This window comes from Rhipicephalus sanguineus, chromosome 11 (assembly GCF_013339695.2).
Source record: "Rhipicephalus sanguineus isolate Rsan-2018 chromosome 11, BIME_Rsan_1.4, whole genome shotgun sequence".
NCBI classification, from domain to species: Eukaryota; Metazoa; Arthropoda; class Arachnida; order Ixodida; family Ixodidae; genus Rhipicephalus; species Rhipicephalus sanguineus.
This window is the reverse complement of record NC_051186.1, coordinates 48,966,826-48,993,694: the sequence shown is the minus strand read 5'-3', so window position 1 is coordinate 48,993,694 and position 26,869 is coordinate 48,966,826. Positions and strand designations below refer to the sequence as shown.

Sequence of the window (26,869 nt, the reverse complement as noted above, 5' to 3'; positions counted from 1 at the left end):
CCAGTAACTCATAATGAAAGTTCAGCTCCCAGTTGCATTTGTCGTGTGTGTCAGTGTTTCTCTTGATTGAAAGCGACGCCATCCAGCATGTTTAAAGGACGACGGTAAAGACGAGATACTGACCTTGTTCTGCGCGTTGTTTTACATTCTGCAATGTTGTCCTGCAAGTCCGTCTCCTGATACTCTTCTCTGGTTAAGCAGCTCTACTACGCCGCCTCAATAGGTCTGACACAGAGATAAATGAGTAGAGCCTATCTCGCACGAGACCGAATATTGTACAAGATTTAGAGGAGGCATAGTTCTTAGCCTCCTGACCCTTGCTCTACAACGCATGTCCTCCTGTCAAGTGCGTCCGCGGCGTTGCTTCCCACAGAAATCATCCTGAACCACTAATCAGGGCGGCAAGTTCTCCTCATGTAAACGAGCGTATCGGTTCCTTTCCACACCCTCCAAAGTTGCAAAAACAAAAGTAGAAGAGAAGCTCGGGGCGAAAGTATAAGCACGGCTCGTAAATTTTCCACGAGGCCCCCCTGGTTACCACGACGGCGGTCTTCTTTCTACAACGGCTGCCGCGATCGGAAAACGAAGCCGCGCAAAGCACAGCATTGCCAGATCGTATCGCTCACTGACTGAAAGAAAGAAAGAAAGAAAGAAAGAAAGAAAGAAAGAAAGAAAGAAAGAAAGAAAGAAAGAAAGAAAGAAAGAAAGAAAGAAAGAAAGAAAGAAAGAAAGAAAGAAAGAAGGGGAAACCTTCGTTCTGCCTCTGACAAGAGCTGGGTGAGCCTCCCATCTTTAGGCGATCGCAGGGGTTTCGTATCTCGGGAAACGACCCACTACAGCGATCGATAGGAAGCCGATTGCAAGCCTGTTGCTGTCGCCATTACCATTACATAGATGGAATGTTGCCAGGCACCGCCGTGCATCGCTTGACTTCGCACGTTCATTTGTAGAAGAGAGTCTGTCTCCGCGGTGATCCCGACAAAGAGGGGGTTGTCCTCTGCGTTCACCGATACACGAAAAGGGAACCACCTTGATGTATGTGCCTGCGCATACATTCATCAGACATTCGAATGCAGACTCGCAATCGCGACGCCGGCGCTCGGATCTTTCTGTCCTCCCGACGACTCACTATCATCGTGGTGTATCTTCAACGTCTTTCGCCTACTTTTTGGCGAACTTGTGACAACGTACAAATGGGAGCGAGTCTATTATGCCTTGTTTCCTCGTCTTGTACTGGCGTGGTCTTTCCGCCTACCGCCGTCAAAGGCTTAGAGAAAGGTCCCTTTACGAATGGGTACAGAGATATAAAAAACTGTAATGATATGCGGGAGATGTTGGCCTGATACATCTCGCCGGCTTGCTAAGCGAATGGGTGCGCTGCTCCTGCAGCAAGCGTATGCTTCAAGAGTGGATGTCGCCGACATCGAGTTACTGACTGGTTGTTTTCTCTCTTTCTGTCTCTCTTCTTTTACCTTTTGAGTGACATGTCCTGTAAGTGCTCTCTTTGCAGACCTAAGTTATTCGGTATACATTGCCCAATAAAAAAACAACCAAATGTCTTCTTGTCTGTCGGCCAAAAGACTCCTCTACACGCTATGACGTCCTCTTCGAAACGCGCACTCTATCTACACAGTAGCACTTAGCCGGCCCTATGACAAACTGCGGCCAGGGACGAATGTCTTCGGCCGAGTTAGACAATGACACAGGCACCTCTGTGTCACTGTCTCGGTTTTCTGCATGTGTTTTTTTTCTTATTTTCACGTTTTTGTGTCATTTTTCAAGTTTGATTCATACCGTAGCTTCTATTTCATCGCTGTGCTATTTTACCATTGAAGCTGAGTGGGCGTTCCGAAAGATTTAGCATAACCTGCAGTGTTCTCAGCAATACTACTTTTAGGCGAACTTGTTTCTAGATATTGTGAGTCCCAATTTCATGACGGATATTCGCATCTCACCTATTGATGAGCAGCACTTTTCCTCGGCCTTCACCTTCATATAGAATCATTTGTCCTGGTACGCTAATGAGACTTGGCATACAACGAAACAAACCAACTTGCCCCACCGCCCGAACAGTTTACTTCGTTTTCGCATGGCAACTGGACTCCACCGAAGATATGCCATTCTGCTTTACCGGCTATGGCTCCGAGTGGCTTTCACGAAGTCGTTTTTATTTCGCATCGGAATGGCTGATAACCGTGTTTGTGACAAATGCGGTAGCGAGGAGACATTGCAACACATTTTCTGAGACTGCCCTCGCTACAATGTGCAAGGATAATCACTCGCAACTGTTCAAGCTGGCCTTGACCACAGACCGATGTCGGCAGCAACCATTTTAGAATGTTGACCTCAGAAATCATCACGGATAAAGGCGAGGAAAGAACTGCTAAGGTTACTGAAGACCACAGGCTTCGGCATGCATTTCTAGACAAATAGTGCTGTAGTAACTGTGAGGGCTGGACTTTTGGGTGGGACACTTAAGAATAGAGGGACAAAAAGAGGGAGAAAAGTTAGCGTTTGTGTGTGTTCCTCCTTCCTCTCGCCCCCGTCTTCAAAAGGTCTGTTCTTTAGGACGAGGATATATATCGGACAACTGTCGATTGGAGGAACTTACGTCAATGTCCACTTCAAGAACTCCTGCACACGCTCGTCGGATGACGATATTTGTCACTGATACCAGTCTGGAATCGGGCTCGCCTGTTAAGAGCTGACTTTGTAGTAGACTGTGTGTGTATAGGCGGAGTGTACAGTACTGAAGGACTGAAACGCAAAAATTTAGGGCTAAGTATTGTACATAATTTCGGTTCCAGCGCCTTCATTTCGTGACATAGCGGCGTAATTTTGAAGCGAACACTCACATCAGAGCCAACATTACATCTCACAGCCATACTCGTAGCTACATGATGCGGTTATCTTGAGCAATCAATTGCTTGCAGCAGTCGTTATACTTTAAAGAAAATGATGTCGCGTTTGCAGTCTGAGAGGATTGTGCGTCTCGAGGAGTACGACAGATAGTTTCTAAAGGATCCTTCTGGTTCACAGACACGCTAAGAAGTCATTGCCTTGTTATTGTCCACAGTGTTGTTGATAATCATATGACAGCTATAATTAGCGGCCAAGTAGAGAAAGTGGACCATTCTAATGACAGCGAAATCAATCTTTGCGTAACATGTAAGGAAGATTTGTGAAGGGAATATGAAAGAAAAACTCAGATTGTAGCAAACAACGTGAGTTGGCAATAAATGAGAGCACGCAGCGCAACGTCATTTATATAAACATTCTTTATTGTTCTGTCATTTCCAAAAAAAATATAGATATAATATTGAAAGAGAGAAACATGTTTCTCAATTTCGAAAAAAATATGAACAAGGTTCCAACGAGAACACGGTTGGGTCGTTTCTTTCAGCTGTACTTAACGAGAATAACACATTTGCACGAAAAACAGTGAGCTGTTCAAGATCATCGAACAAGAAACATGACGATGCACAAGAAAAAGAAGAGATTCACCGGCATATTCGCGAGATTGGCGCAACGTGTCACACTTTACATAGCCTAAATTTCTTTACACAAAACATACACAACACTGACACCTTTTGGAAGCACACCGGTATAACTCTGAAGCTGAGCATTTCTGCTATCTTGCGTATTGCTTTGGGCCCGGTCTTTAACGAGGGTCTCGAACATTCATTAACATGCATATTCAGTCACACAACGAACCATCATACGAACAAACAATTTGAAGGCTACTTTATCTTTATTTCAATGTATTGCACATAAATATCTCCAGTGGTAGCCATAATAAATTGATTTCGCGTCCAAGGAAAATGCGTGGATATATAATTTCGAAACTTATTTTTATGTACCGGTATCTCTGAAGTTTTTTTCGTTTCTGTGCGAAGCATTCATCGTGACGGCTGCGAATATCTTAAGCAAAAGAATAAAACTCCTTTCAGCCAAGCTTCGTATCATGTTAACAAGAAAAAGCCATTTAGGCAAGTCAACTGCTTCGAAAATACCTAGTGTTAGTTTCGCCAGTTACGCTTAATTATATCAGAAACATCAATTAACATAATACTCTCCTACTCTGCGCTGCTGCGCAGGCGGCTACAAATACCCATGATTGCTTATACAGTCTTCGTGATGTACATTAAATCAGCCTTGTATTTTTGTGCAAGTGTTGTTCAAAATTATACTGGGCTCCCGAAGGAATTGTCATCGTCTCTGCATACATGAGCAACAGCAGGAAGTCACGGTCCCTCGGTGAAGGGTTGAAACACAAAGGGTTGGTGCATTACTGAACTGATAAACTGTCGACATACTTCATGTTATCTTTCACGTCTTTCCATGATAAAACAAACAAAAAATCTCACACAGCCTGGTTCATACATTCATTCTTATAATACAGAACAGGAATACAAAGAAAAAAGTGCAGGCTTCACACATCAGCTGATCTGAGAGGCATTTTGTAGAAAGCATCGCAGCAAAGTTCTTCGTCCTGTCTTCAAGAAGGAACGCCCCTTTGAAATCCACGGCCAGCGTGTTTTCAACGAATACGTCCTGTTTGTGACCGAAAGCTTGCGCTAAAACACAAACTATACGTCGCGTGTACATCAATGCTCTTTCGCTGGTAGATAGAAGCCACTGAGGCTGGAATGCATATTGAATCTCATACAAAATCGAAGCTATAGGCTCTGTTGCTTTCAGCAAAAATATCATGTTATTGGCAAAACGTGGACGGAGATGCATGAATGACTGTAGCGCTGTCCGATACGGTATGCATTCGTTTAGTTCCTCGAAACATAACGATTGTTGAGCGCTCAGGAAAAGTTCTTAGCATCAAAGCGTGATTGCACATAAGTCACTATTTGCCACTACTCTGTCTGCATTGTTAGCTACGTTTATGTTTCCGCTAAACGCTGCCGATTAGAGTGTTTGTCATAGCAGAGAAATGAAACACACTTGTGGTGATATGCATAATAAGTGTACCAGTGGATTACACATGTAGATTTTTTGGGACGACAAAACCTTTTCAAAAGCAGGCTTTTTTCCCTTCAATGTCTTCGCAGCAGGTTCCTATGAAAGTGCCAGGGACAATTCACAGCTTAAAAAATAGAACTATTCGTAATGAATGGCAACCCAATGACGCAATGGCAAATATTTTGAACACAGTTTGTGTGGTTGGGCCAGCCAATTGCATTCGCCAACTTTCACGTAGTCATGATAGATACAAATTTCTTTTCAACGCTTTTGTTTCTGTCAAGCATGGCAGTTGTGAGGGCATATCCTCTCAATTTACGCGCCCACAGGTGTACTAAATTTACGGATAGTCATCGATTATGGCAAGCACACGAGGAAGCGAATTTGTAGTTGCCCCACGAGGCTTTCTGTTCTTACACTGAAACCCGATCCTATTCATAGCTTTACATCTGCAAGCGCTGTCCATTCCCACATCCAACGTCAGCAGACGTAGAAGGCGTAACAAAGTACCTTTTGGACGGACTAGATTGCATGTTCACCGTTGAGCGGGGACATATGCGACTCGCTTGTAAAGTATAGGTCATGGCACAGGCAGTGGCTTCCCCAGCTCTTACGTTATGGCACGGCTGAAGAATCCACTCTTCAATGTGAGCATCGAGATTGAAGCTGCATTGTAGCGTTCTAACAAACGTGTCTATCATGGCAAGCAAGCAAGTTCCAAAACAGTTTTCGACATAGCGTTTGTGCGCCTATAACTAAACGTTGCGCTAACTGTTATTCGCATCTGAAAATGAGATGAGATTCTCGACTCAGTATCCTAAGGCACTGCTATACGTGAGCCAGACGTGTGGAACAACAAAACCAGTACTTCATGGAATTGCTTATTCACCGTACTTGGCACATTCTCGCCCACAGATTATCACTTGAGAAAACAAAAAAAGTTATTTCGTTGGGATACATGCGCGAAAGCGTAGCAATCTTCTTGGAGATCCTGCTCCGCGAAAAATGAACGGTTTAGCAGACACAATGTCCTTCTTCCCTTGAGCTCCGTCTAACGGAAACTGGATCGACGAGTCGTGCGTGTGATTCAGGACGCGACACGATATTCAGCAGTGTAGCCCCGTTCTGAAAGCACCAAGGGAAGTTCGGAAAATTCGGCTCATCTTCGGTTTGGGCTGCTCCATCTTACATCAGCAATAGTCACTGCGCGTACGTCCCGTAGACATGGAAGCATGCACAACACATCACCGCTGGCTTTGGAGTCACGTCCAGCACACGTTTCTCGCGGGCCAGTTCACGGCGTCGGGGCGTCGCTGAGCTGGAGGCTCTCGCCGTCGGACTCGAGGATCATGCCGACGAGATCGGTGCTCATCAGCAGCGGGTCGTCGCCGAAGTCGAGACTCGATTCGAGCGAGTCAATGCTCTGCACCGAGTCGACTTCGGAAGAATTCTCCTCGGACTCGTTGGCCTCCCTCAGCATCTGGGACAGGGCGGCGATGTAGTTCACCGCCAGCCTCAGCGTGGTGATCTTGGTGAGCTTGCTGCTGTCTCCGTTCTTGTCCGGCACGCAGTCCGGAGGCAATGCCGGTACGGCGGCCCTCAGCTCTTCGAAGGCCCGGTTGATCTCCTGCATCCGGCACCGCTCGCGAGCGTTTGCCGTTTTCCTCCTGTACTTGGACAGCGGCGGTGGCTTCTGCTTCGGCTTGGGCTCCCGCTTGTGACTTCGCTGCTGAGGCTGTTGCTGCTGCTGTTTGCGCCTCTGTTCCGTCTCGATGCGAATCTGGACCGACCGGGGCCTCAGGTTGTAGTCCGGGTTCAGTCGACAAGACCGCTGGGGACGACCGGTGGCGGACTGGACGACTGGTGGAGACGAAGACGTGGCCGAAGCCACGGTGCTTGAGACGGTGCCAGCGACAACGTCCATGGTTTGAACGGGCTGGGTCATCTGGAACGCCAAGACGCTGCCCGGCAAGGAAGACGCCGTCGGCTGCTGTGCCGTTGTCGGTGCCGTCGTTTGCAGGACGGCATTGGTGGTGTTGAAGGATGGATACTCGATCGGTGTTGCGAAGTTGAGTTCGGACGGAAAATTGAGCTCGAGGAAGGACTCGAGCGCGACGCTGTCTACGTCCATGTCTGGTGTCGGCTTCTGAGAGTCAGCCCCCTCTCCTTCGTCTGGATCTCGGCTCTTCCAATCTGCAGCAGACAAAAAAGGAGAAACGGTTCGTGAGTCTCGTGGAAAATAAGATGGAAATATTCGCTGATGCATTTACGAAGCTACTGACCACTGGTGATATTAACAGTGTCGCCCTAATCTAAGAGGGCACAGTAGATTGAGCGATTTTGCGGACATTGCAAATCACTACTAAAAGATTTGAATGAACTCTAAAGAAATCTTTAAAGACAGATATTTTTGAAAGCAGAATGACGGTATTAGTTCACGCTATCAATCACTACTGTCACCGGTTTACCTGTTTACGCAGTCTTTAAGCACATAATCACTACAATTGCGTGAACATGCCAGGTCAACAGATATACAATAGATTCACTTGTCAAACGGACAATGATGCCACCATGCTGTGAACGGTACTCCGTAGATGCTGGAATCACAAACGAAAATCTGTGCGTGTACAAAAAAGTAACGTCTATCAGCCAAAAAGAATGTCTGTCTTTGTCCATTTAATGTCTACAAAAAGAATCGCTTGTCACCACCTGACTTCATCCTCGGAAACGTGATCAGTACTTGATGTGCTAAGTTGTGTAACAGGTTACGCATTCCTGGAGCCCCTTCACTGACTCGACTTGATCGCCTAGTCAATAAGTGACTTGAATTCACTTGGCTAAAACACGTTGGCGGGCTAGTTGGCTAGCATTCACCGAGTGAGTAAGCGTGACTTGACAATGACATGCAAAGAAGATAGGCATGGGCACACCTCTATGTCCCTGCAGCGCTCTGTACATGTCTTTTCTTTGTGCGTCCTTGTCAAGTTGCGCTTACTCACTCTATTATGAATTCACTGCCTAAATTGAAACAACGTACTGTCAGCTAAACTGTCGGCCCGAGAGAAGGCCGTAATATTAATTACTGGTAAGTGGTAGGAATGCAGAGTTACGCCATGCAAGTCCCACACGTTTTCTCTAAGAACACAGATTTGTCTAAAAGCTTTGTTAACAGCAGTCTTACAAAGCTCGTCTTATCAAAATGCTCCCTCCCTACAACTCTATTTCTCTGTAGTAATTGCATGAACAGTAACGTCTTGCAGCGCCCTAACCTCGACGTTCTAGAAGTACAGGATAGCTCGCCGCAGCGCACCGAGCTGTTTACCGAAACCGTGCCCCGTAATGGTTCCAGGGAATGAAGTATTCGGCCGACCCGCCTCAGGGCACACACCCTCTCAAGGGCTTCTTTTCGTGACTTTTTCTTTCTTCTGCATCTCGCCGCTGTGTCAGCGAGCGGCCTTCGTCGGAAACCTGGCTCAATGCTCCGTTACCGTCCTTCTCACGTAAACGGTGCAACGTCATGAACGCTACTGCTCTGGTGTAAGCTGACTCCAACTCACAAATGTTGCTCCTTTAGTTCACTAATTTACAAATTGGACGTTCTCATTTACTGCCCACCTAAAACTTAATTTGAAAATTCTTTAGGTTTTCTTTCCATATGCTGGTTTGGCTTGTTATATAGTCTTTGACCGTGCACAATACACAGTGTAAGTGCACGTTGTAGACCAACGCATCTATAAAAATATACTTTTATTGATATATCTCTGCTCTATATGCATTGTCAGTTTGTAGACAGTGCGCAAAAGTTAGTCGCTAAATGTGTAAGTCTGTAAGGATTGGAGAATATCATAGACATTCTACGAAGTGGATCAGTTGCAGACTCGCTGTAAGCGAACAAAATATTTGTGCAGTGGCACGCTTATTGGGGCCAAAAGAAATTATGTAGTCCGCAGTGACAAGAGATACCGTATTGCTGCGCGTACAGCGGATTTCTGCAGGTGTCTGACTTCTAACATCGCTTGACAGATATTTATCGCAAGTCCTTTAAGCCTCTAATACTGGTGGAAAAAATTTTACCTTGCATGCATGTCCACTTCGGGTTGCCTTTTGAATGTGGTTCGTGAATCATCGTATCTTACCGGCACAAATTGTTCTCGGCTACACGCTACCTAACAGCGCTGCACAAACAATCCAAACCACGGGTTTTCCCTTCGTACCACTTCGAGGCAATTGTGCGATATGCCTACCGCAGAAAATTTTCCGGCCATGGTCATGTGTGCATGCGGTACTTTTCGCACTAAAATGCTTAGACCATTGGGACATGTACTAGAACATCGACCTTCATCGGTCTTTCTTGCTCTTCCTCTCTAGAAAACTTCCTGCCTGCTACTTTACTGTGAAGATGCCATGCTACGCTGATAACAACCATGTCATTGTGACCTAGATGTAACGGGTACGCAGCCTGGCTGAAATGAAGGGCACTGAAGACAGAGACGAATATTATTGGTGTGAGAGATAAACTCCGAAAGCTGGAAAAGATTTTGAGTGTAGAGTACTTCCTTACACTCTAAAAAAAGAGTTTGTGCTACTCTTTTAGGTTTGCCACGTATATGACTGTTCTTAAGCAGACACGTTAACACTCTGCTGGGTCCCACGTCTTTCTGACAAAGATATGATGATCTACAAAAAGAGTCGTACAAATGGGAAGTCAGGATTCACAAAACGGTCAGAGGACTATTTTTTTCCCTAGAGTGTACGATGCTAAAGCACTCCTAAGGTGGTTCTCGCGCGCCGTACACCCTTGCGACACCACATTCTCCACCTTCCGCGCCACTGCACGGTATTTCTTTTGTCAGAACCGATTACAGAGGCTTCGGCCCACGTATCGAGACGGCGAGACCGTGGGGGTGACCCCGACGGCACGGAGTCCTGTCGACTGCGCCACCGCTCGAGTCTGCCTACGCGGGCCGCCTGGCTGGCGCCTCGTAGACGCAATCGGTGGCGCCACGTCTCTCCAGGCAAGACGCGTCGCCTCTTTTTTTTTTCTGATTCTCAAAATTCGAGATCGCAGATTCGCCGTTCCAAGCTGCACACGCGTGTACGTGTAGTCGCAGTCACGCGAACGAATTGCCTTTGTAAGAAAGAATAGTGTGTATGTCCTGAAGCCGCGGCAAGAACGCGTATTCGCGTTCATCTTCTGACAAAGTTCGGTTCGAACTTCCAAATAATTTCGTTTGTAAGAGATATTTGCCTTTAGTCAGACTATTCACCCTCCACGGTGGCGTAGTGGTTATTGTGCTCGACTGCTGACCCGAAGGTCGCGGGATCAAACCCGGCTGGCCGGGGTGGCCGCATTTGGATGGTGGCGAAATGCTAGAGGCCCGTGTACTCAGATTTAGGTGCACGTTAAAGAACATCAGATCGCCAAAGTTTTCGGAGCTCTGCATTACGGCGTCAATCATAATGATATCGTGGTTGTGGGACGTAAAACCCTTACATTAGCCATACTATTCATATATACCAAGTTCGTTATTCGCTGGCAGCTATTCTTAAGTGGAGTAATACAGCATAACATTTTTGAGCACTATAGTAACACATTAATATAGCATATTAACATACCATACTATTATTGCAATATAGTAACATATTATTTCACTAGCCTCTCTTCCAGAATGGCGGATGACGCACAAGAACACTTAATTACGTCACACCGAACCCATTGTCATGTGTTCATTTGGAACCCACGCTTTATAGACACGATATTTAGATCTGCACGTAGGACGCATTCCGTTTTTTCGTGTTGTGCAAAGAAGTAACCAAACGTAACCCACTTCAATGCCTCTCCATTTCCTTCGCACTTTCAATCTGATATCGGCGCATAAACAACCTGTACATGAAACGATTTCATGTTAATTTCTGTATGGTTGCTGAAGACGAGCGCTGCTTGACGTCATCAGAAGAGTGCGTGTTCGCTCTAGTGCAAAAACATTCTACATGCGTGAGGCATGCTCCAGAGCTAGTCACAGTGCTATACCTAATACCTGGACCTCCTCCGCACTTCAGCTTTTTTTGTTGCTCTTTATGTTTCAACTTCTGCGGAGTTCTTCAAACTCCTCGAAGACGTGGGACGGAAGGCCCGTATATTTTCTTTCGTTAGCCCTTCCCATCCACGTCGTTCGTCTTATGCAGTCAGTGCGCGACGTGCTCATTTATAATTCCCCGCCTGGCCTCAAGAAGAGACATGCTTTAGCGTTTGCCGAAAAACATCAAGACAAGTTTAGTCACGTAAGCCGTCCCCCTGTTCTTATCCGTTCGCCTTGTGATCGTTGAACAGTTTCCTCTCAGACGTTGTAGGTGTTTCCTGTGTACGGCTTATCGTGACTCCGCCCTCGTCGCGAAAGTGTTTTTGTCTTTTTCCGACCGGCGTTCTTATTATGGGCGTGCGCTCTTCAGGTGAATGCATAATTTTCCCAGATGTCGTCGTAAAGGAGACTGCTTTTACAGCGTCTACCAAAGTCGTTTCGTTTGCCGGGGGGGTGAAACTTTGTACACAGCGACGCTAGATGTTGCGATATGCGCAAAAAAAAAAAAATCGTTCAGGGCGTCACAGTGTATAGCAGGCAACGTTCGGACATTCCTTACACACTAGTGTTAAATGTTATTTTTTGCACTCCCTTCCATGGAACTTTCTCTATACATTGGTGGACCACGGCATTATTTTTCAGTGAAGTAATTTTGCGTATTGCATGTGCACTACGCATAGCCCGCCACTCGTTTCGCAAGAATGTGCCCTGTATTCACCTCACGACCATCCTTAAGAAATGCGTTAGCGTTCCGTCGGCGTAAAATCCTGTTGCGTACACGAGATTTTCGCATCTTTGCGAGAAAGGAACTACTGGGACCACCCTTCTGTTCCTGTGAAATTTAAAGGGGTACTGACACAAAATTTCGCGGCCGAGATAGCCTGCTGGATCGATTCCCGTGTACGTGCGTGTACCATCTGCAAAATATCGAAAGCGAATAAAGCTTGGAAGGTATTTCATATGAATTTTGAAGTTCGCGAGTGCGATCCAGCATTATAGGCCGCACCTATTGCATTGACATCCTCGGAGGTGACCCGAGGTGACCCCCCTACTTCCCCTACGAAACCGTTGCAGCCGGTACAAGTTATGATGACGTCGTAGCCGCTATTTCTGTTTTGACGCGCTTCCCGACGAATCGCTCCTCGCCAGCGGGTCAAACCTGAAGTGATTCGCCACGTCGAAAATTCCTTCCATCCCCGCCGCAAGAAAATCGTCGCCATCAGACGACGATGAGCCCGGCGACGACAGACCGCGCGGAAATGCGTCACTGTTCTATGTGCTCACGTGACCGAGCGTTTCACTCGCTAGGTGGTGATAGTTGCACCCGGCGGCTTGTCGTTTTTGGAGCTCTGTCAAACCGAAACTGAGGCTGTGTCGGTAATGAGGATCTTGTAAATAATTATCTGTCGCGAGCTGCAGCAAACGATGTGCCGTGTTATGACTAACAGGCCCCCAGCAACACATTGCAGCAAAAAAACGCGGGGCGAAAACTTTTGTGTCAGGACTCCTTTAAGGCGCGCGCCACTCATGAGCTCAAAAAAAATAAGCGAGATAGAAAAGAAAGGAGGTGGTCACGGCTAGCTAAGAAACTGCCTTAGTTAGCGCCATGTCAATACGATCAGTAAGAGGGCGTTGATGAGACGAGTAGCAAGCGCGAACCTTGCAGAACAAATTAAAGGACTGAAAGAACAAAGACATGTGTATATAGTAAGAACAGGAAACAAGAGCTTCTGCTTGTCAAGATTGTCACAGCTTACAGTTATTTGTGATTTCATTCTTCAACAATTCTTTTTGTCAGCGTCGTCGTTAGACCTGCCGATCGTATCCCGCCAGCGATTCGCGGAAGTTGGCAGCTCCTTCTTTTGTTATTGTTTGTTTGGCCTTCGATTTCATTTTTTTTTCTGTATTGCTCGACCTGGAGTACGTACATGCATTATTTTAGCGACTTCGGCTTGTTCTTCGGCTACGGCTGCCGTTCGCAACGCGAGATCAGATCAGATGCGTTGAGCTCGGCTGACACCTCGACACCACGGATAGTCGATTGACGTTCGCGTAGTGCGTAGCATATGTAGCTGCCTGACGGACTGTGACCAATCTGGCGAAGGACGTTTCGGATATGTGTTCTCAAACCTGCCGCCGCGCCCCTGCTTACCGACACGACACGGTGTCGTGTAGACACATGTCCCCCTCTATTTCGTTCCTGTGTTTTTCCTTTTGAATCCAATTCGGACCACCTGCGGAGTTGGTTTCTTTAATTTTTTTTTGCGTCATCTTTCCTTGCTTCTTACGGAGCTGTGATCCGTGACACATATACGTCGCGGTGATAGATTGGCAGTCAAGGTTTCTGCCATCGAATCGAACCCGTACTTCCGTGAAAGAGCTGGAAAATGCTGTTGCACTGGGTAACGTTTACATTTTTTAGAATGACACATTATTTCCATCCCTTCTTAATTGTAGCTGGGTGACAACAAGGTTTCCAAAATTACATACTTTGCTTTAAATATAACTTAATCTTATACTCGGCTACAAGCTAAGAATGAATACAAGCGCGCGCCTGCCATTCATGTGTGCAAGGGAGTCGCGCTAGGTGGTTTCCGCTTTTCTACTGCTAATGCAAACACCACGCATATTAATATTTAAAAGTTCGTCGTCCCTGATAAAAATATTAGGGTTCCCTGAGCAATGATATCTGAATCTTTGCTGAAATTTTGCCAGGAAGTAAGTTTTCGACCGAAAACCAGCGATAAAAACATGACTACTGAAATACAAAAAAGACTCGTACCATCGAGTAAGGCTTCAAGACAGAGTTGGGGTTAGACAGAGTTAGGGAGCAGGAACTTTACGTAAAAAGCAAAATTTCAGCACATAAAAAAGAAGAGAGATGCGTGTGTAAGTGGCACATGTGTTCTGCGTGGTGGCGAATTTAGTTTCTTCCAATGTTTTCTAGATTAAATTCGATCTTGTCATTCTCCTTATCGTGTGTATTTTGACGAGCGTCTGAGCGTTTGACGAGCGTTTTGACGAACCGTGCCGACCAAGTGCGTGCATTTGGTCGGCACGGTTATATATGTCGCTGATCTTCTGACAATAAAGTTAGTTGCGAGTGACAGCCTTTTCTGTTCTGTCTTATTCGTTCCTTTTGATGGTACGCGTCTTTTTTGTATTTTAGTAAGCATGCACCAATTAGCCCAAGAGCAAGTTTTACTAAGTAACGTATGACTGTGTAAGAAAATCACCGACTGGAAATACGCCTAAGGTGCTTGACGTCATGGAATTAAGCAAATGCTATTGGTTGGGGCAGCTACGCAAATTTTTCTCTGCGTGGAGCTTTGAGGGCTGCGGGCGTAGCTTACATTTATTATTAGGTTGTAAGTGACAACAGTAGAACAAATTTGGCACACGTAGCGCCAATATTTAGATCACTGCAGAGCAATATTTAATAATATACCTGATGATTACAGGTATAATTAAATGATTGACGGTTCGCTATAGAATGGAAATCACTATGTATTTGTTAAAGGAAAATGCGCTGTTTAATTTTCGGTTAAGGGCCTTTGGGTACAAGAAACGTCAGGATAAAGCGCACGGCTGTTGCTAGGCGGTGTTACACCACGTGCCCTTAAAGCATGCCTCCTTGACAGAGCTAACAAGTCTACTAGAGAAGCCACTCTCAAACGCGGTCAATACGGACATTCCATCGTCTTCCTCGCTTATTTATTTTCATTACTTTTTATCTCTGGCGCCGTAGCGCTGCGCGGCGTCAGGCCGCAGATCGTAACGTGTGCGCAATGCCTTGAAACCACTTAAAGGGCACGTTGAACAAGACGCCACGTCATTTACGGTCGCATTCACTCGTTTTAATTTCTTTACTGTGTCTGTAGTCCTTTCGTTTCCGCTTTAGCTAGCATATTGTACTCGTCGAAACGCAACCGTTGGTTTTTTTTTCTTACACGCATACGTGCGCCGAAGAACTACGGGACTGGAAAGTCGTGTTCAAACATCCTGCTATGCAAACCACTTACCAGAAAGAAGAAGCCTTGGGAACACATGAATATGAAGTGTCCGCAAGAGAAAAAAGAAAGTGAAGACTCCACCCCCACCCCCCTCCTCCCAAAAGAGGGATGTTTCAAAGGAGCGTAAAGTCTACACTACGCCCTTAAAGTCGCTTGCCAGGCATTTGTACCAGGCCCCCGAGTCTTGCGAGTCTTCGTCACCCAGACGAACTGAGAGTCGAGACTTCCAGCAAACGTTATAGGTGTTTACAACCTAGCGCCGTATACGGTTGCGTTCCTTGCGCACATTTCCCCACATGTAGCAGGCAGCCTTCTTGAGGTAATGGTTGGTGTGCATTCGGTGAGAACAGCGGAGAGTGCAGAACGAAGCAATGAAAGAAAAAAGACAGGAAACGGGAGGGATTTGATGGCCTCCTCTGTTTGCTCTGTACGCGCAGAGCCCTGAGCTGAGGTATACGACGGACAATACGAGTAAGGTATACATGGTGGCAGAGTTTTAGGAACGGGCGGTTTTTACTGGCCGCGAGATGCTTGCGCAAACGCACGACGGAAGCGACCGCTTAGTCAGTAGAAGGTGGACGGATGGATGGATGGATGGTTGGGTCATCGTTGCCGCAGGGCTGTGTGGAAGGATCTAGCCCGGCCGACCCGTGCGCTACCGGACTTTCCTTTTGGCCTTCTCGATAAGTGAGGCACAGTGCGACCCGAAGGTCAGCCTTGGTGCCTCGAGGTGTATGCGTAAATCCCCTAGTTGGTTATGCGTGTTAAGAAATGATGGAACGCTCGTTATAAGGGTGACGTTTCACAGCGAAGGCGACTTTCATTAACACGTGACACATCCAATGTGGCCTTCTTTAGTGATGAGATGCTTATCGCATTTCGATGGAGGCGTAATGCTGGGGGCCCGTGTACATTGCGACGTCAGTGAATCTTAAAGAATACTGGATGACCGAAATTTCCGGAACCATCCACTACGGCGTGCCTCATAATCATGTCGTGTTTTGGCATGAAAAACAGCCGAAATTATATTATTATATGATCTAAAAGCAAGTCTATAAGAGCAAGATACACATTGTTCTCTGTGATCCCTTCATCAAACCGAATAAAAGATAATCTACCAATACTGAACAAAGTTTCATTGCTTGAATCGTTTGGCTTCTGTAGCATTAATCACACAGGTCCACTGGAGAAAGGACAGAAGGAAATACATATATAAATCTTTACTCAATATTATTCACCATGTACCTCGAGGCCTCCAGTTCAAAGCCACGCTGGTACGGTTCCACAAGGCAGCGTCGACAAACTCTACAAGGTACTATTTCGTAGATGAGGTCCCACCAGTTTATAAGGGATCAAGGAGAACGATCACCACGTCGCAACGTTTTTTCCGACATCCTTCACATCCTGCAACACATTATCTAGAGGTTAGAAATACCTTGAAGCTCTGTATACCTGCTTCCTCTCCGAGCGGCGTAGTCATAAAAAAACGACGATGTTTAATTAGCGCGCCCATCGGGCGATCCAGGAACCTATACAGACTTGCACAAGAAGTACGCGCCGCGCTCAGCGGAGCGGCTGTAACACGAGAGGCGTTCCTCATACAGATTTATGCGTGTTTGATCTGCCCCGCGGAACGCTTTACGAAGGCAGTCATTTCTATTTATGCATCGACCAAGGCTTTGCAGGAGTACGTAGCCGCGAAGCACACGTTCCCGAAGTTAACATGTGACGCCGTACGACCATTTCAGGTTTTTACGGCGCGTATAGCAGGCGCCTGGCTACGAAGTCAGTGAAAGCACCGCATTGCAATTCGTCGGTGAAAAGAACTGCATGCAAGTTCTAAGCTCCATGTAGTTATGAGTAGTTCGCGAATGAGGCCTTTTTGAATGAGGAAAAGCCGCAATTGCACACAGTACGGTGTACTGCACGTAATCTTTTAGGAGCGAAGCTCCTTAAAGCGGCACCCGTTTGTCCCCGTCGTAATGAGTAACCAGTCTTAACGCTAGTACCAGATCTTGAGCTCCAAGATGGTGCCGGTGGGAGATTTCTCCTGTGCGTTGTTGAACAATAAAAAATTCGCAGCGTGCGCTTAACTAAAAGCCGACTTCTTCTGTCTCTCGTTCCCCATTAGCAGCCATTGGCATGTTCCAGTAGGAAACGTTAGTAGAAGTAGAAGTGTTAGCTAAAAGCCGACTTCTTCTGTCTCTCATTCCCCATTAGCAGCCATTGTTTACCTCCAAGGTAGTGCCTGGTGAGATTTCTCCTGTGCGTGATTAAACAATAAAAATTCACAGCGTACATGTAAAATTAAAGTGAGCTGCAAGTCGCCATGACTCTCATCGACCCTTTAGTATAAACCGGCCCGATCTCACGTCATTGATGATGTACTGGGCGTGAAGCTGCGCGACGCCGCCGCCAAGATCCTGCCGTACGAGAGCTTCGCCCCACTCATCATCATTCACCCCGTGGATATGCTGTGTTTTTTTCCGCAAAGGTTAGTGCCGAATATCATACATCTTACTTCAATGCATATACGAGGGTGTGAGTGTGGAGTACTCGAAGGCGCGTGTGAACTGTGTATTAACGTGCCTTGCGGTAAGAAATCGAGCTGTACTGTTCGCGTGGATGCGATATGCGAACAGCAATGAGATCGGGCTGAACTTTCGCGTCGATGCGGTATGCAGCCGTCGATGCGACACGACCGTATACTGTATCGGATGTGTGTGCGTCGTCGTAAGCTGAACGGTTCTTAAACTTATGTTTTGTACTATAATATAAAGACGACCATTTTGTGCTATACATTGCATGGCCAAATGGAAAAATGCAGCTGGTATATCCTATGTTGGCATTCACTCATCACATTGTGATATTTAATAATTGTAAGTAATATAGTAAAGGAGCCTCCGTTCACCAATTGGTTTGTCGTATATATATATATATATATATATATATATATATATATATATATATATATATATATAAGAGAGAGAATTTCACTAGCTGGTCCCTTTCACAAGTACCACTGTCTTAGCTGCACATTCAAGGAAAGAAACGATATATTTAAAAGGCAGAAGTTCGTTACTCTTTGAGGAGGAAGAAATGAAAATAGGAAATGAAGATAGGAAGAGATCCTGTAATGAGGAAGGAAAAAACAAAAACAAAATCACATTACACAGAGACAACAACCATAAAGCAGGAACATGAAAAGGAAAAAAATCTGCAAACGTGAAGCCAAGCTAGTTTCGCGAAGGAAAGTTAGCACAAGGCATTATAATCGCAGTTGCGACGTGAAGGGCACCCACTCGAACGCAGGCAATCGTCGTGAGCGGCGTTCGGCTCAGTCTAAGCCGGCTATGTTAATTTAGTATAGTGACACATGCTGGGTAATGAATGTTGGACACTAATGCAATGTGTTGGAGTGCGTGTCTCGCAATAACAATGCATACGAGGCAAATGCAACGAAGCGTATTTCGCGGACCATTTGTTAACAGAGGCACATCGCGTCATCTCACTCTGATAGAACAAAGCACGTACACTCTACATTGTGTGCGGGGGCCTCTCTTTCTTCGGCAAGGCACGCCAGCTTACGGCACTGTCGCCTAAAAGAGATGTTCTACACAGCGTATAACATATACCGAAGGCGGCACATGTTCTGTTCTCAGACGCGTGCTTCACAAGCAAAGCGTTTCAAAGCAAAACCAGTCCTGAAGCCCTTCGATTGAGTTTGCCCGTTCGACGGTTATAGAACATGCCACGCCATACAGGCGTATAATCGCTTCGATGAGTCATCGTACGAGTTACGCTTTGGCAATTGAGAAATCTTTACTTCGAATACAGCCGCGCTGTTTTTGTTCGCAGCAACCTTCGAAAGATCGATCCACACGGTTCGCGAAAGGGAACGAATGAATCTGACGGTCTCGTCGATGTAGACAATGCCTAAGATTCGTTAAATATTCTGAATTTTATCAAAGAACCCCCAGTGATCATTATTGGGGCAAAGGTTCGGCGTGGTTGAAGTTTGCACCATCTCTTGGCAGAACGCACGAGCTACCTGGAGCTTAAACTGTCAGCTGCAACAAACACGCGTCGATTGGCCATAATTGCCAATCTGCATTAATTTTCATCGTAGTTATGAAACAACGCAGACTGCTAGTAAACAGGCGTCAGTGCTACAACGCGTGTGTAATGCTTGTAATAGTCGCGATGACGAAAACGGAGACATTGGAAAAACGGAAATATGTATGAAGTACACCCGGGGGTACAACATCTGATTTACTACCGTAATTTGTGCACTAGACCAAACAAACATGACAGCACTTAAAGAACGAAGAAGGAGATAGAAATGTCCACACACAGCTACATAGAGCGCCATAAACAGTCCAAACAAATGTCCAACAAATTTCCATCTGGCGTCTACAGAAGCTTCTCCGGCGCCAGTGCAACCGAGTACTGACAGAAGTTGGGCTGGCCCGGACTAGGTGGAGTCGATCCATCCCCAAAGCGACTACATTTAAACAGGCATGAGAAAGCATTGGCGGTAAGAAAAACAGCACCGTATATGCAGCATCAGATGCGTCACACTTGACTAGACAAACGTGCTCGACATTTAAAGCAACGTAGGCTCGCCCGTGCATCCGTATTTTTCTGTCTCTCTGCCTTTGCTTCTTATGTGTTTCTTTATCTTGAAAAGGGGGGGGGGGGGAGGGGAGGGAGGGCATGAAAAGGTACGGAATAATTACGAGACTTATCAGCGTCGGGACACGCCCGTGTTGTCGCGGCGGTCGAACTTGGCGAACACATCGCCAAAGGTCGTTGCCTCGAATGTTGTATCATTCACCACCATGCCTTCCAGGACCTTAAGTGACTCACACGTCGCGAATAAATCAACAAAAAGCTGTTCCCAGCCCTGTCTAGTTTTTGACGCCGCCCATTTTGTGTGTGTGTGTGTGTGTGTGTGTGTGTGTGTGTGTGTGTGTGTGTGTGTGTGTGTGTGTGTGTGTGTGTGTGTGTGTGTGTGTGTGTGTGTGTGTGTGTGTGTGTGTGCACCACTCACAGAGGGCGCTACTTGCGGCATGTTCACAGAGATGAGTGATTTCGCTCGGTTTTTTTTTTGTATTAACTTGTTTGTGTTATATGGTGGTTGTTCTTGTAGCAATCGCAGCCCAAACGAGGGTTTCAAAGTCGTGCTTTGCCGAGGGGGTGGGCAGTACCTTTTGCGACCTTGAGTGGGTGTTGTTGCGGTGCGCTCGCTAGAACATTTTGTATTTAGATTTTGTCGGTGCGGCGCGATTATTTGTCGGAGAAAACAGTCACTGCGATGTAATAACAATATTATAAACACCGACAAGTCAATTAGGATAGTTCTGCGTTGCGCCGATTAGTATACATTATGATTATTTATTAGTATGATTAGTGCAATGCTGGGATGTATCTCAGTTGGAAATGTGTGCGTGTGATACGGGCAAATCAGTTAGCGTCAATTACTTAACTGTGTCGTAGAATAGCTGGCTAGAAGGCACGGTATTTGTCTGCCTTTACTGTTAAGCAAACTGATCGAGGCACATACATCTTTGAGAGACCTTGCTGTAGGTTTAGGGTTCCGTTCTTTTGCAATCACAATAAGATTTCGTTTGCTGCACAAAGTTATCCGGAGGCACACATACAGCAAATATGTCGCCGCAGCTTGACGAACACGACTGTCCGATACTAGGCTCTGGTACGTATAGCCGCGAGCCATATGAGACGGCACGCTGAAATGACATTTTAGACGTCATGGCGGCTAAACGCAGTTGGCAAGCGCAAGGGTGTTCATAACACTAAATGCTCAAGCGGAAAGGTATATCCGGCAATTCAATACGTCACATTTATATCGGTACATTAGATTAATTGTTGAATAAACATGTATTCGGTGTTCCAGTTCATACTGTTCACGAAAATACTATATAACACTTTCAGAACAATAGAGGCATACGCACGCGCGGAATGAACGGAGGGATTAGAATTTACGAGGAAAAAAAGCGTTACTACATTGCATGCCTTCCCTATATTTTTACCATTTTCTTTTTAAAGCTAATCTGGTAAAGATACGTGCACCATGCGGGTCAACCCAACACAGAACACGCTGGCCCTCAGAGCTCTCCCATACTTGTACCTCTGCTGCACAGAATTAGCGAAACAGCGAAACGCTACACGGATCGGCGCCTCAGGCGAAACCGAGATGCCATTTTCGCCGAGAGTGAACGCTGACTCGTGTATACAGCCGGAGCGTTGTTCTACGCTCCTCTATAGCACATGGAGGGGAAGCGTGAGGTAGGGAGGGGCGCGTGATTTCGTGCCTTGGTTCTGAAGAGAGGTCACAGTCGGAAAGCGATCGCCTCGTTTGGGTGAAACTGTGGGCGTGGTCCGGTCGTGATTTCAGCGCCGCTCTTGCACGCATGCCGGCGAAGCGGGCGCATCGTTATCATTAGGAGGAGTCGTAACTACGGATGCGCACGCGAGCGTTTGCACTCGCCCGCTTTATCGTTTCCTTTGCACAGTGATTGCCTGTTTCCATTACGTTGTTACTGAAGGATGAGGGGGCTTTCTCCTTTTCTCGTGTTTGAGGTTTATGTTTGGACAACGTAAAGATATGGTTTTGTTGGAATTTCATAACTACTGCGATATGGATAAGGTAACGGGACCGAGCGACCACCAGTATGACAATTATACTTCGATTACTTCGATTATAATTCAGGATAGTATGACGATTATACTTCAATTATGTCTCGCTTCAAGTGTTTTTTTGTTTTTTTCCAGCCATCTCAGCTGAGCTGTAGCTCGCAAACTATCTTCTCGGAAATTTTGAACAATTGCTACAGAATTTGTACCGCTCTACGTCAAGCTTGTCAGTAACAAAAAATTCGAACTGTTCTCAAATTTCAGTAAAACTTCTTTTGGGCCTAGTTGGTTCATAATCCTAGAAGTACATTTACAGCGCAAACGCAAAGACGCACCACAAAGAAATAAACGTGTGTCGTTTCTTTCTTTGTGGTGCGTCTTTGCGTTTGCGCTGTAAATGTACTTCTAGGATGTTCTCAAATTTAGCAACGAAAATCAATCATATCAAGCACCTCTTATTTTAGACGATCAGGTTTTTGAGTCTGTCTACATATTCATCTGACTGAAGTCAGAGACGATTGTGCTATCGGTGCAAAAAAGGGACATGTGCCACATACATTTTAAGCTTTCTTATGGCGTCTTTCATAATTGATAGTACGTGTTGCGCGACTGTACTTTGTATGAACCATCCACTGGTATGAGATATGCAGGTTATGCGATATTACCCTTTGAATTATGGAGAGTACCTTTCTACAGTCTCGCGGTGTTATTTTAACTCCGATAACCAAACCCCGTAGGTTGCATGTGCCACCCTTTTGGCATGTAACACCGTGCATGTCGAACTTTTGAATGTCCCTACATATTTAGGAGGCAAGGACTAGCCTGCGCCACGTTTTGCTGCCGCCACCTTCTAATTACTCTTTTATTAATGCATGCAGATATCGCGCAACTCACGCAACTAATGTTTACCTCAATGCGCCCCCTGTGCGCGCAGGCATTAAGAAAACCCGGGTAACCGTTCAAATTTCACGCACATAACATTCCGAGCGTGCAATGTGCGCGTGCGCTTGTTCTCGTGTACGGCCCCTGGTCATCGTAAAAGAAAAAGAAATATAAAATTGTTCGTTTATAGGTACTGACCTCCACTAAATCTTCATTTTGGAGGTCACGAGCAAAGTCCGATGGGGCCTCTATAGGTCTAAGCAATAGTCGCAGAAAGAAAGTGGCTTACGTAAGTACTGACTTAACCGAACCTACACGTATAGGTTATACGCACGCTATGTATTGACTCACGAATAATGTTCGTGCGCATTGGAGCGCCACCGAGAGGTCAAAAGTCAAAAGAAGACGAAGCCGAGAAAAATCTATAGCCGTGTCTAAGTCAAACACACGCATAACCCCAATTAAGGACAGAACGGTTTGATTCGCGGATACAATAGTGCAGCTGTATTCAAATACGACGTTGCACGAGCGGGATTCTGGGAAACCAATTAACCCTCGCTTCTGACACGAGGGGTCAGGTCAGTCTAAACGACTACGTCACGCAACAGACGACTCTGAATAAGCGGCCCGCGTCGTCTGCTCGTAATACCAAAAAACAGACGAAAAAAAAAGGAGTTATGGAATCCTTGTTCAATAGCTAAACCGCAGAACATTTCAGAACATTTGGCACATACATACATATAACAAGAGCAAATTTGTCGTAAATAAATCACGAGAAAAACCAGGATTATTGGTTTATGGCTCCGCGAAGGTCGGGTCTTCGACAAACAAGTCAGAAGCCAAGTACAAACGCGTAATAAGGATTCTCCACGCAATCATGTACTGCGGCTACCGAATACAAGACGCCACCGTTTTACGATGTCGGGGCTCGTTTAAGGCTTTGCTCTTTTTGTCCTCCAAGGCGGCGCTGGGAATGCCACGAACACTCTCTCCCTTTTTCCCCGTTGAGAACCTTAAGTTATGCATCGTTAACAAGCGGCACGCGCTTAATATCTCATCTGAGCTTGATTTTACGATCTCCGCTTCAGCTGCACACCGTTTCGCGAGGCAATACATGCGTACATGCATACACTTAAGGCTTAATACTCTCCGGGCTGGTTTAAACGCGCATGTACGGCATATATCCTGAGGTGCCTTGCGCTATACAGCCACCGTTTGGCTGCTGTCTTGTCGAAAAGCAAACAATGCAGTCTTCTGTCTCGACTTCATTCCGCTGGCTCGGGGAGGTGGGGGGGGGGGGGGGCGCTGGTCGCGCTCGTCCAAGGTTAAGATAAACGACGGCAGCGTGCGCTGCCTCAGATAAAAGCGTGCAGTGTAGTGGAAGCAGAAGCTCCGGTTTCTATGTATGTGTTATTAATTTATTCCATTTGTATATGTATAGTCAATACAAACTTGCATAGGCAAACCATTGTTGTGCTTACTAAAGTTGCTTTGTCCCATTATGATGGGAGGCCCTCCCAAAGTTTTTAATTTTGGGCCTTCTTCTGAAAATGTTTTATACCTTCATATACGCTCTGTATTTTGTGATTCTGTTAATAAACTTGAAAACTTGAACGTACACCGACGATCGACAAGCCTGCCGTCGAGCCAGTGCACAGAAATTATTAGCGAATCGATCAGTTCCGGGGAATGTCGCTAGGTGGGAGGCCGGTCGCGAAAGCGAAAGTTGTCGTTCCCGGTCCGGGATTGGAACCGGGGTCAACGCCTTGCGGGCGGTCGCTCCACCAATTTCTCTTGGTCCGTGTTCGAATCCCTGACCGGGACGAATTTTTCGTCGATTAAGCGGATGTTTTTAAAAGAGGATCGGCAACCTTCGCGCTTCCCCTGCATCCAGTTAACAGATGCAAATGCCGACCAGAAGCATTTACAGTGTCGTAACTGGTCAGCATCACCAGTCGCTGTGCAAGGAACGTCTGAGCTCATTTGTGTTGCATCCATTTCTTGTGAGCTTGATTAATCTTTTAGAATCATCCGGTCGACAGGAGAGTACGTGAAGTAGCTATATCCCCGCGCACTGCGAAAAGGACTGTATCTACAAGCAACGTCCGTGCATTTATATCCCTGGATCATTGGTGCACCATGCCACAAATCGTAATGAAAAGTACTAATACCAAAGCAGCTACTATATCTAGGCCCAAGACACTTCTCTAAGGACTGTTTGGCTTCATGGCTTAATACCGTTGCTCTCAAGCGTTCTTCTCACAAAGCAAGCAGCAGCGCAGCACAGAATATACATATTGAAACGGCCTAGGTAAAATGGCATCATAGGGCTCGTTGCAGTTGCAATAGCAGCCGCGACGTCGATGCATTTCGTTTTCCTGCGCTGCTGTAGCGAACGGTGCGTGTATGCGCCGTTCTCAATGATACGGGAGACACTTTCTTGTCTAGGCGGATCGCACCACGCGCACCCCGTGCCAATTTGAAAAGGTAATGAAGCGACGCCGCAACAACACCGCTGCCGGGCGACCTCCACCGCACCGACAGTCATTGCGAGGCCAACACTCACACACCGACTATATATATATATATATATATACACACGGTGTCGTATGAGCTGATTTCTGGCTCCCGCCGTCGTAATGTAATTTGTCGCGCGTCTCTGTCCTTCGCGGTTATTTTTTTTCTGTATAATCTTTCGCCGTTTCGTCATATCTCGAGACGGGCCCGATAGCAAGGTACTATACGGTATTATACAGTGTGGATCGTTTTACGATGCCCTTCGTCGAGGCTTTAACAAAATTGAGTCTCTGTGACTGATCTGTAAATTAGTTACGAGGAAGACCGACAGGGGATAGATCCATCGAAAGGCAGGAAATTGCCAAAGAATCTAAAGATATCTATCGGGCTAGCTCTTGGTTGTTTGAAGCCAGGACGGGAGTATCGTGGACTAAGACGTAGGGATCCAAGTACGAAGGGGCAGATACACTGTGCGGTGCGTGTGGAGAGCAGGAGGAAACGGCTGGGCACCTTATGCTTCTTATACTTCTCTGTAAAAGGCTTCGCCCTACGGTCCAAGTCAATGGGGCTGAAATTATCAAGGCACTGGGGTTTAGGCACAATGGAGGCAAGATAGATTTTGAGCAGGTAGAAATAACCAAGATGACGTTATCCGATTGCTGGAGTGGCTAAATTCAAGGCATTATGAAATTTAGTCGTTCACTGCATAGAGTTAGTGCTTCATTATGAGTTACAGCTAGGGCGCGTAAGCCGCCGCCCGATAACAAGGGCACAGCCCCATCAACCCATCTACCCGTCCATCCGTCCATCCATCCATCCATTCATGCATCCGTTCGTTCGTTCGTTCGTTCGTTCGTCCGTCCGTCCGTCCGTCCGTCCATCCATCCATCCATCCATCCATCCATCCATCCATCCATCCATCCATCCATCCATCCATCCATCCATCCATCCATCCGTCCGTCCGTCCGTCCGTCCGTCCGTCCGTCCGTCCATACATCCATCCGTCCATGCATCCATCCAGCGAAAGAGAATTACAGGCAGACTCACCTGAGCTGTCGCTGTCTACACGTCTACGATATACAGCAACAACTCAGTCACTGGATTGAGGTTAAAGGGATATAGCTTAGCAAGCTGTAGTAAGATCGGGTTAGCTTGTATGTAGTCCATGGTATTACGGTCTTAGCTCAAAACTTCTGTATGAGGAGCAAAAGAAGGTAGGAAAGAAGGCAAAAGCCGGGTTATAAGGATTAATAGCCTTCATTAGTCAACTTTAGCCAACGCTTACCATTATTCAGCTATAGCGTGAGCCATCATTTAGTTGACATTAATCCTCACCAGGCGGCATCGGAAATCGTAGAGCCAACGCGTGTCATCATTACATGGTGCCACTCAGTACTTATGTTACGCGAGCAAATGTGTAACGCCAGAAAAGCGCTCTTCAACAAATCGCGCTGGAGTTCGCTAATATATACGATCGCATATATAGCTGTCATCCACTCGACCATCGCGAAACTAAGAGAAAAATTTTACTACGTTCTTCTTTAGGCTTTCAAAAATCTACTTTAAGCTTCGATCTTTTTAAGTTGATATCAAGTAAAACGAGATGTTGGCGCACAATTAAGGCGCCGACTGCTCCTTAGCTCTTGAGTGGATGGAACGCCCAACTCAAGAAATAAGCATACAAGCAGTAGTCTTTGGGACATACGAATGGAGGGTAGACTACACATTCTTTCGTCTCAAACATTC

At 46.2% G+C, this 26,869-nt stretch overlaps 1 protein-coding gene across 1 annotated transcript in view; it reads right to left on the bottom strand.

The window, feature by feature from the left end:
- Positions 1 to 3,260: 3,260 nt before the first annotated feature.
- LOC119374712 (transcription factor ATOH8) overlaps positions 3,261 to 26,869 on the bottom strand; it is a 37,747-nt gene continuing 14,138 nt past the window's right edge. The window contains exon 2 of the mRNA XM_037644893.2: positions 3,261 to 7,167. Within this exon, the coding sequence (XP_037500821.1) occupies positions 6,269 to 7,105 (837 nt within the window). The 5' untranslated portion in view covers positions 7,106 to 7,167 and the 3' untranslated portion in view covers positions 3,261 to 6,268. The remainder of the gene's footprint in view (positions 7,168 to 26,869) is intronic.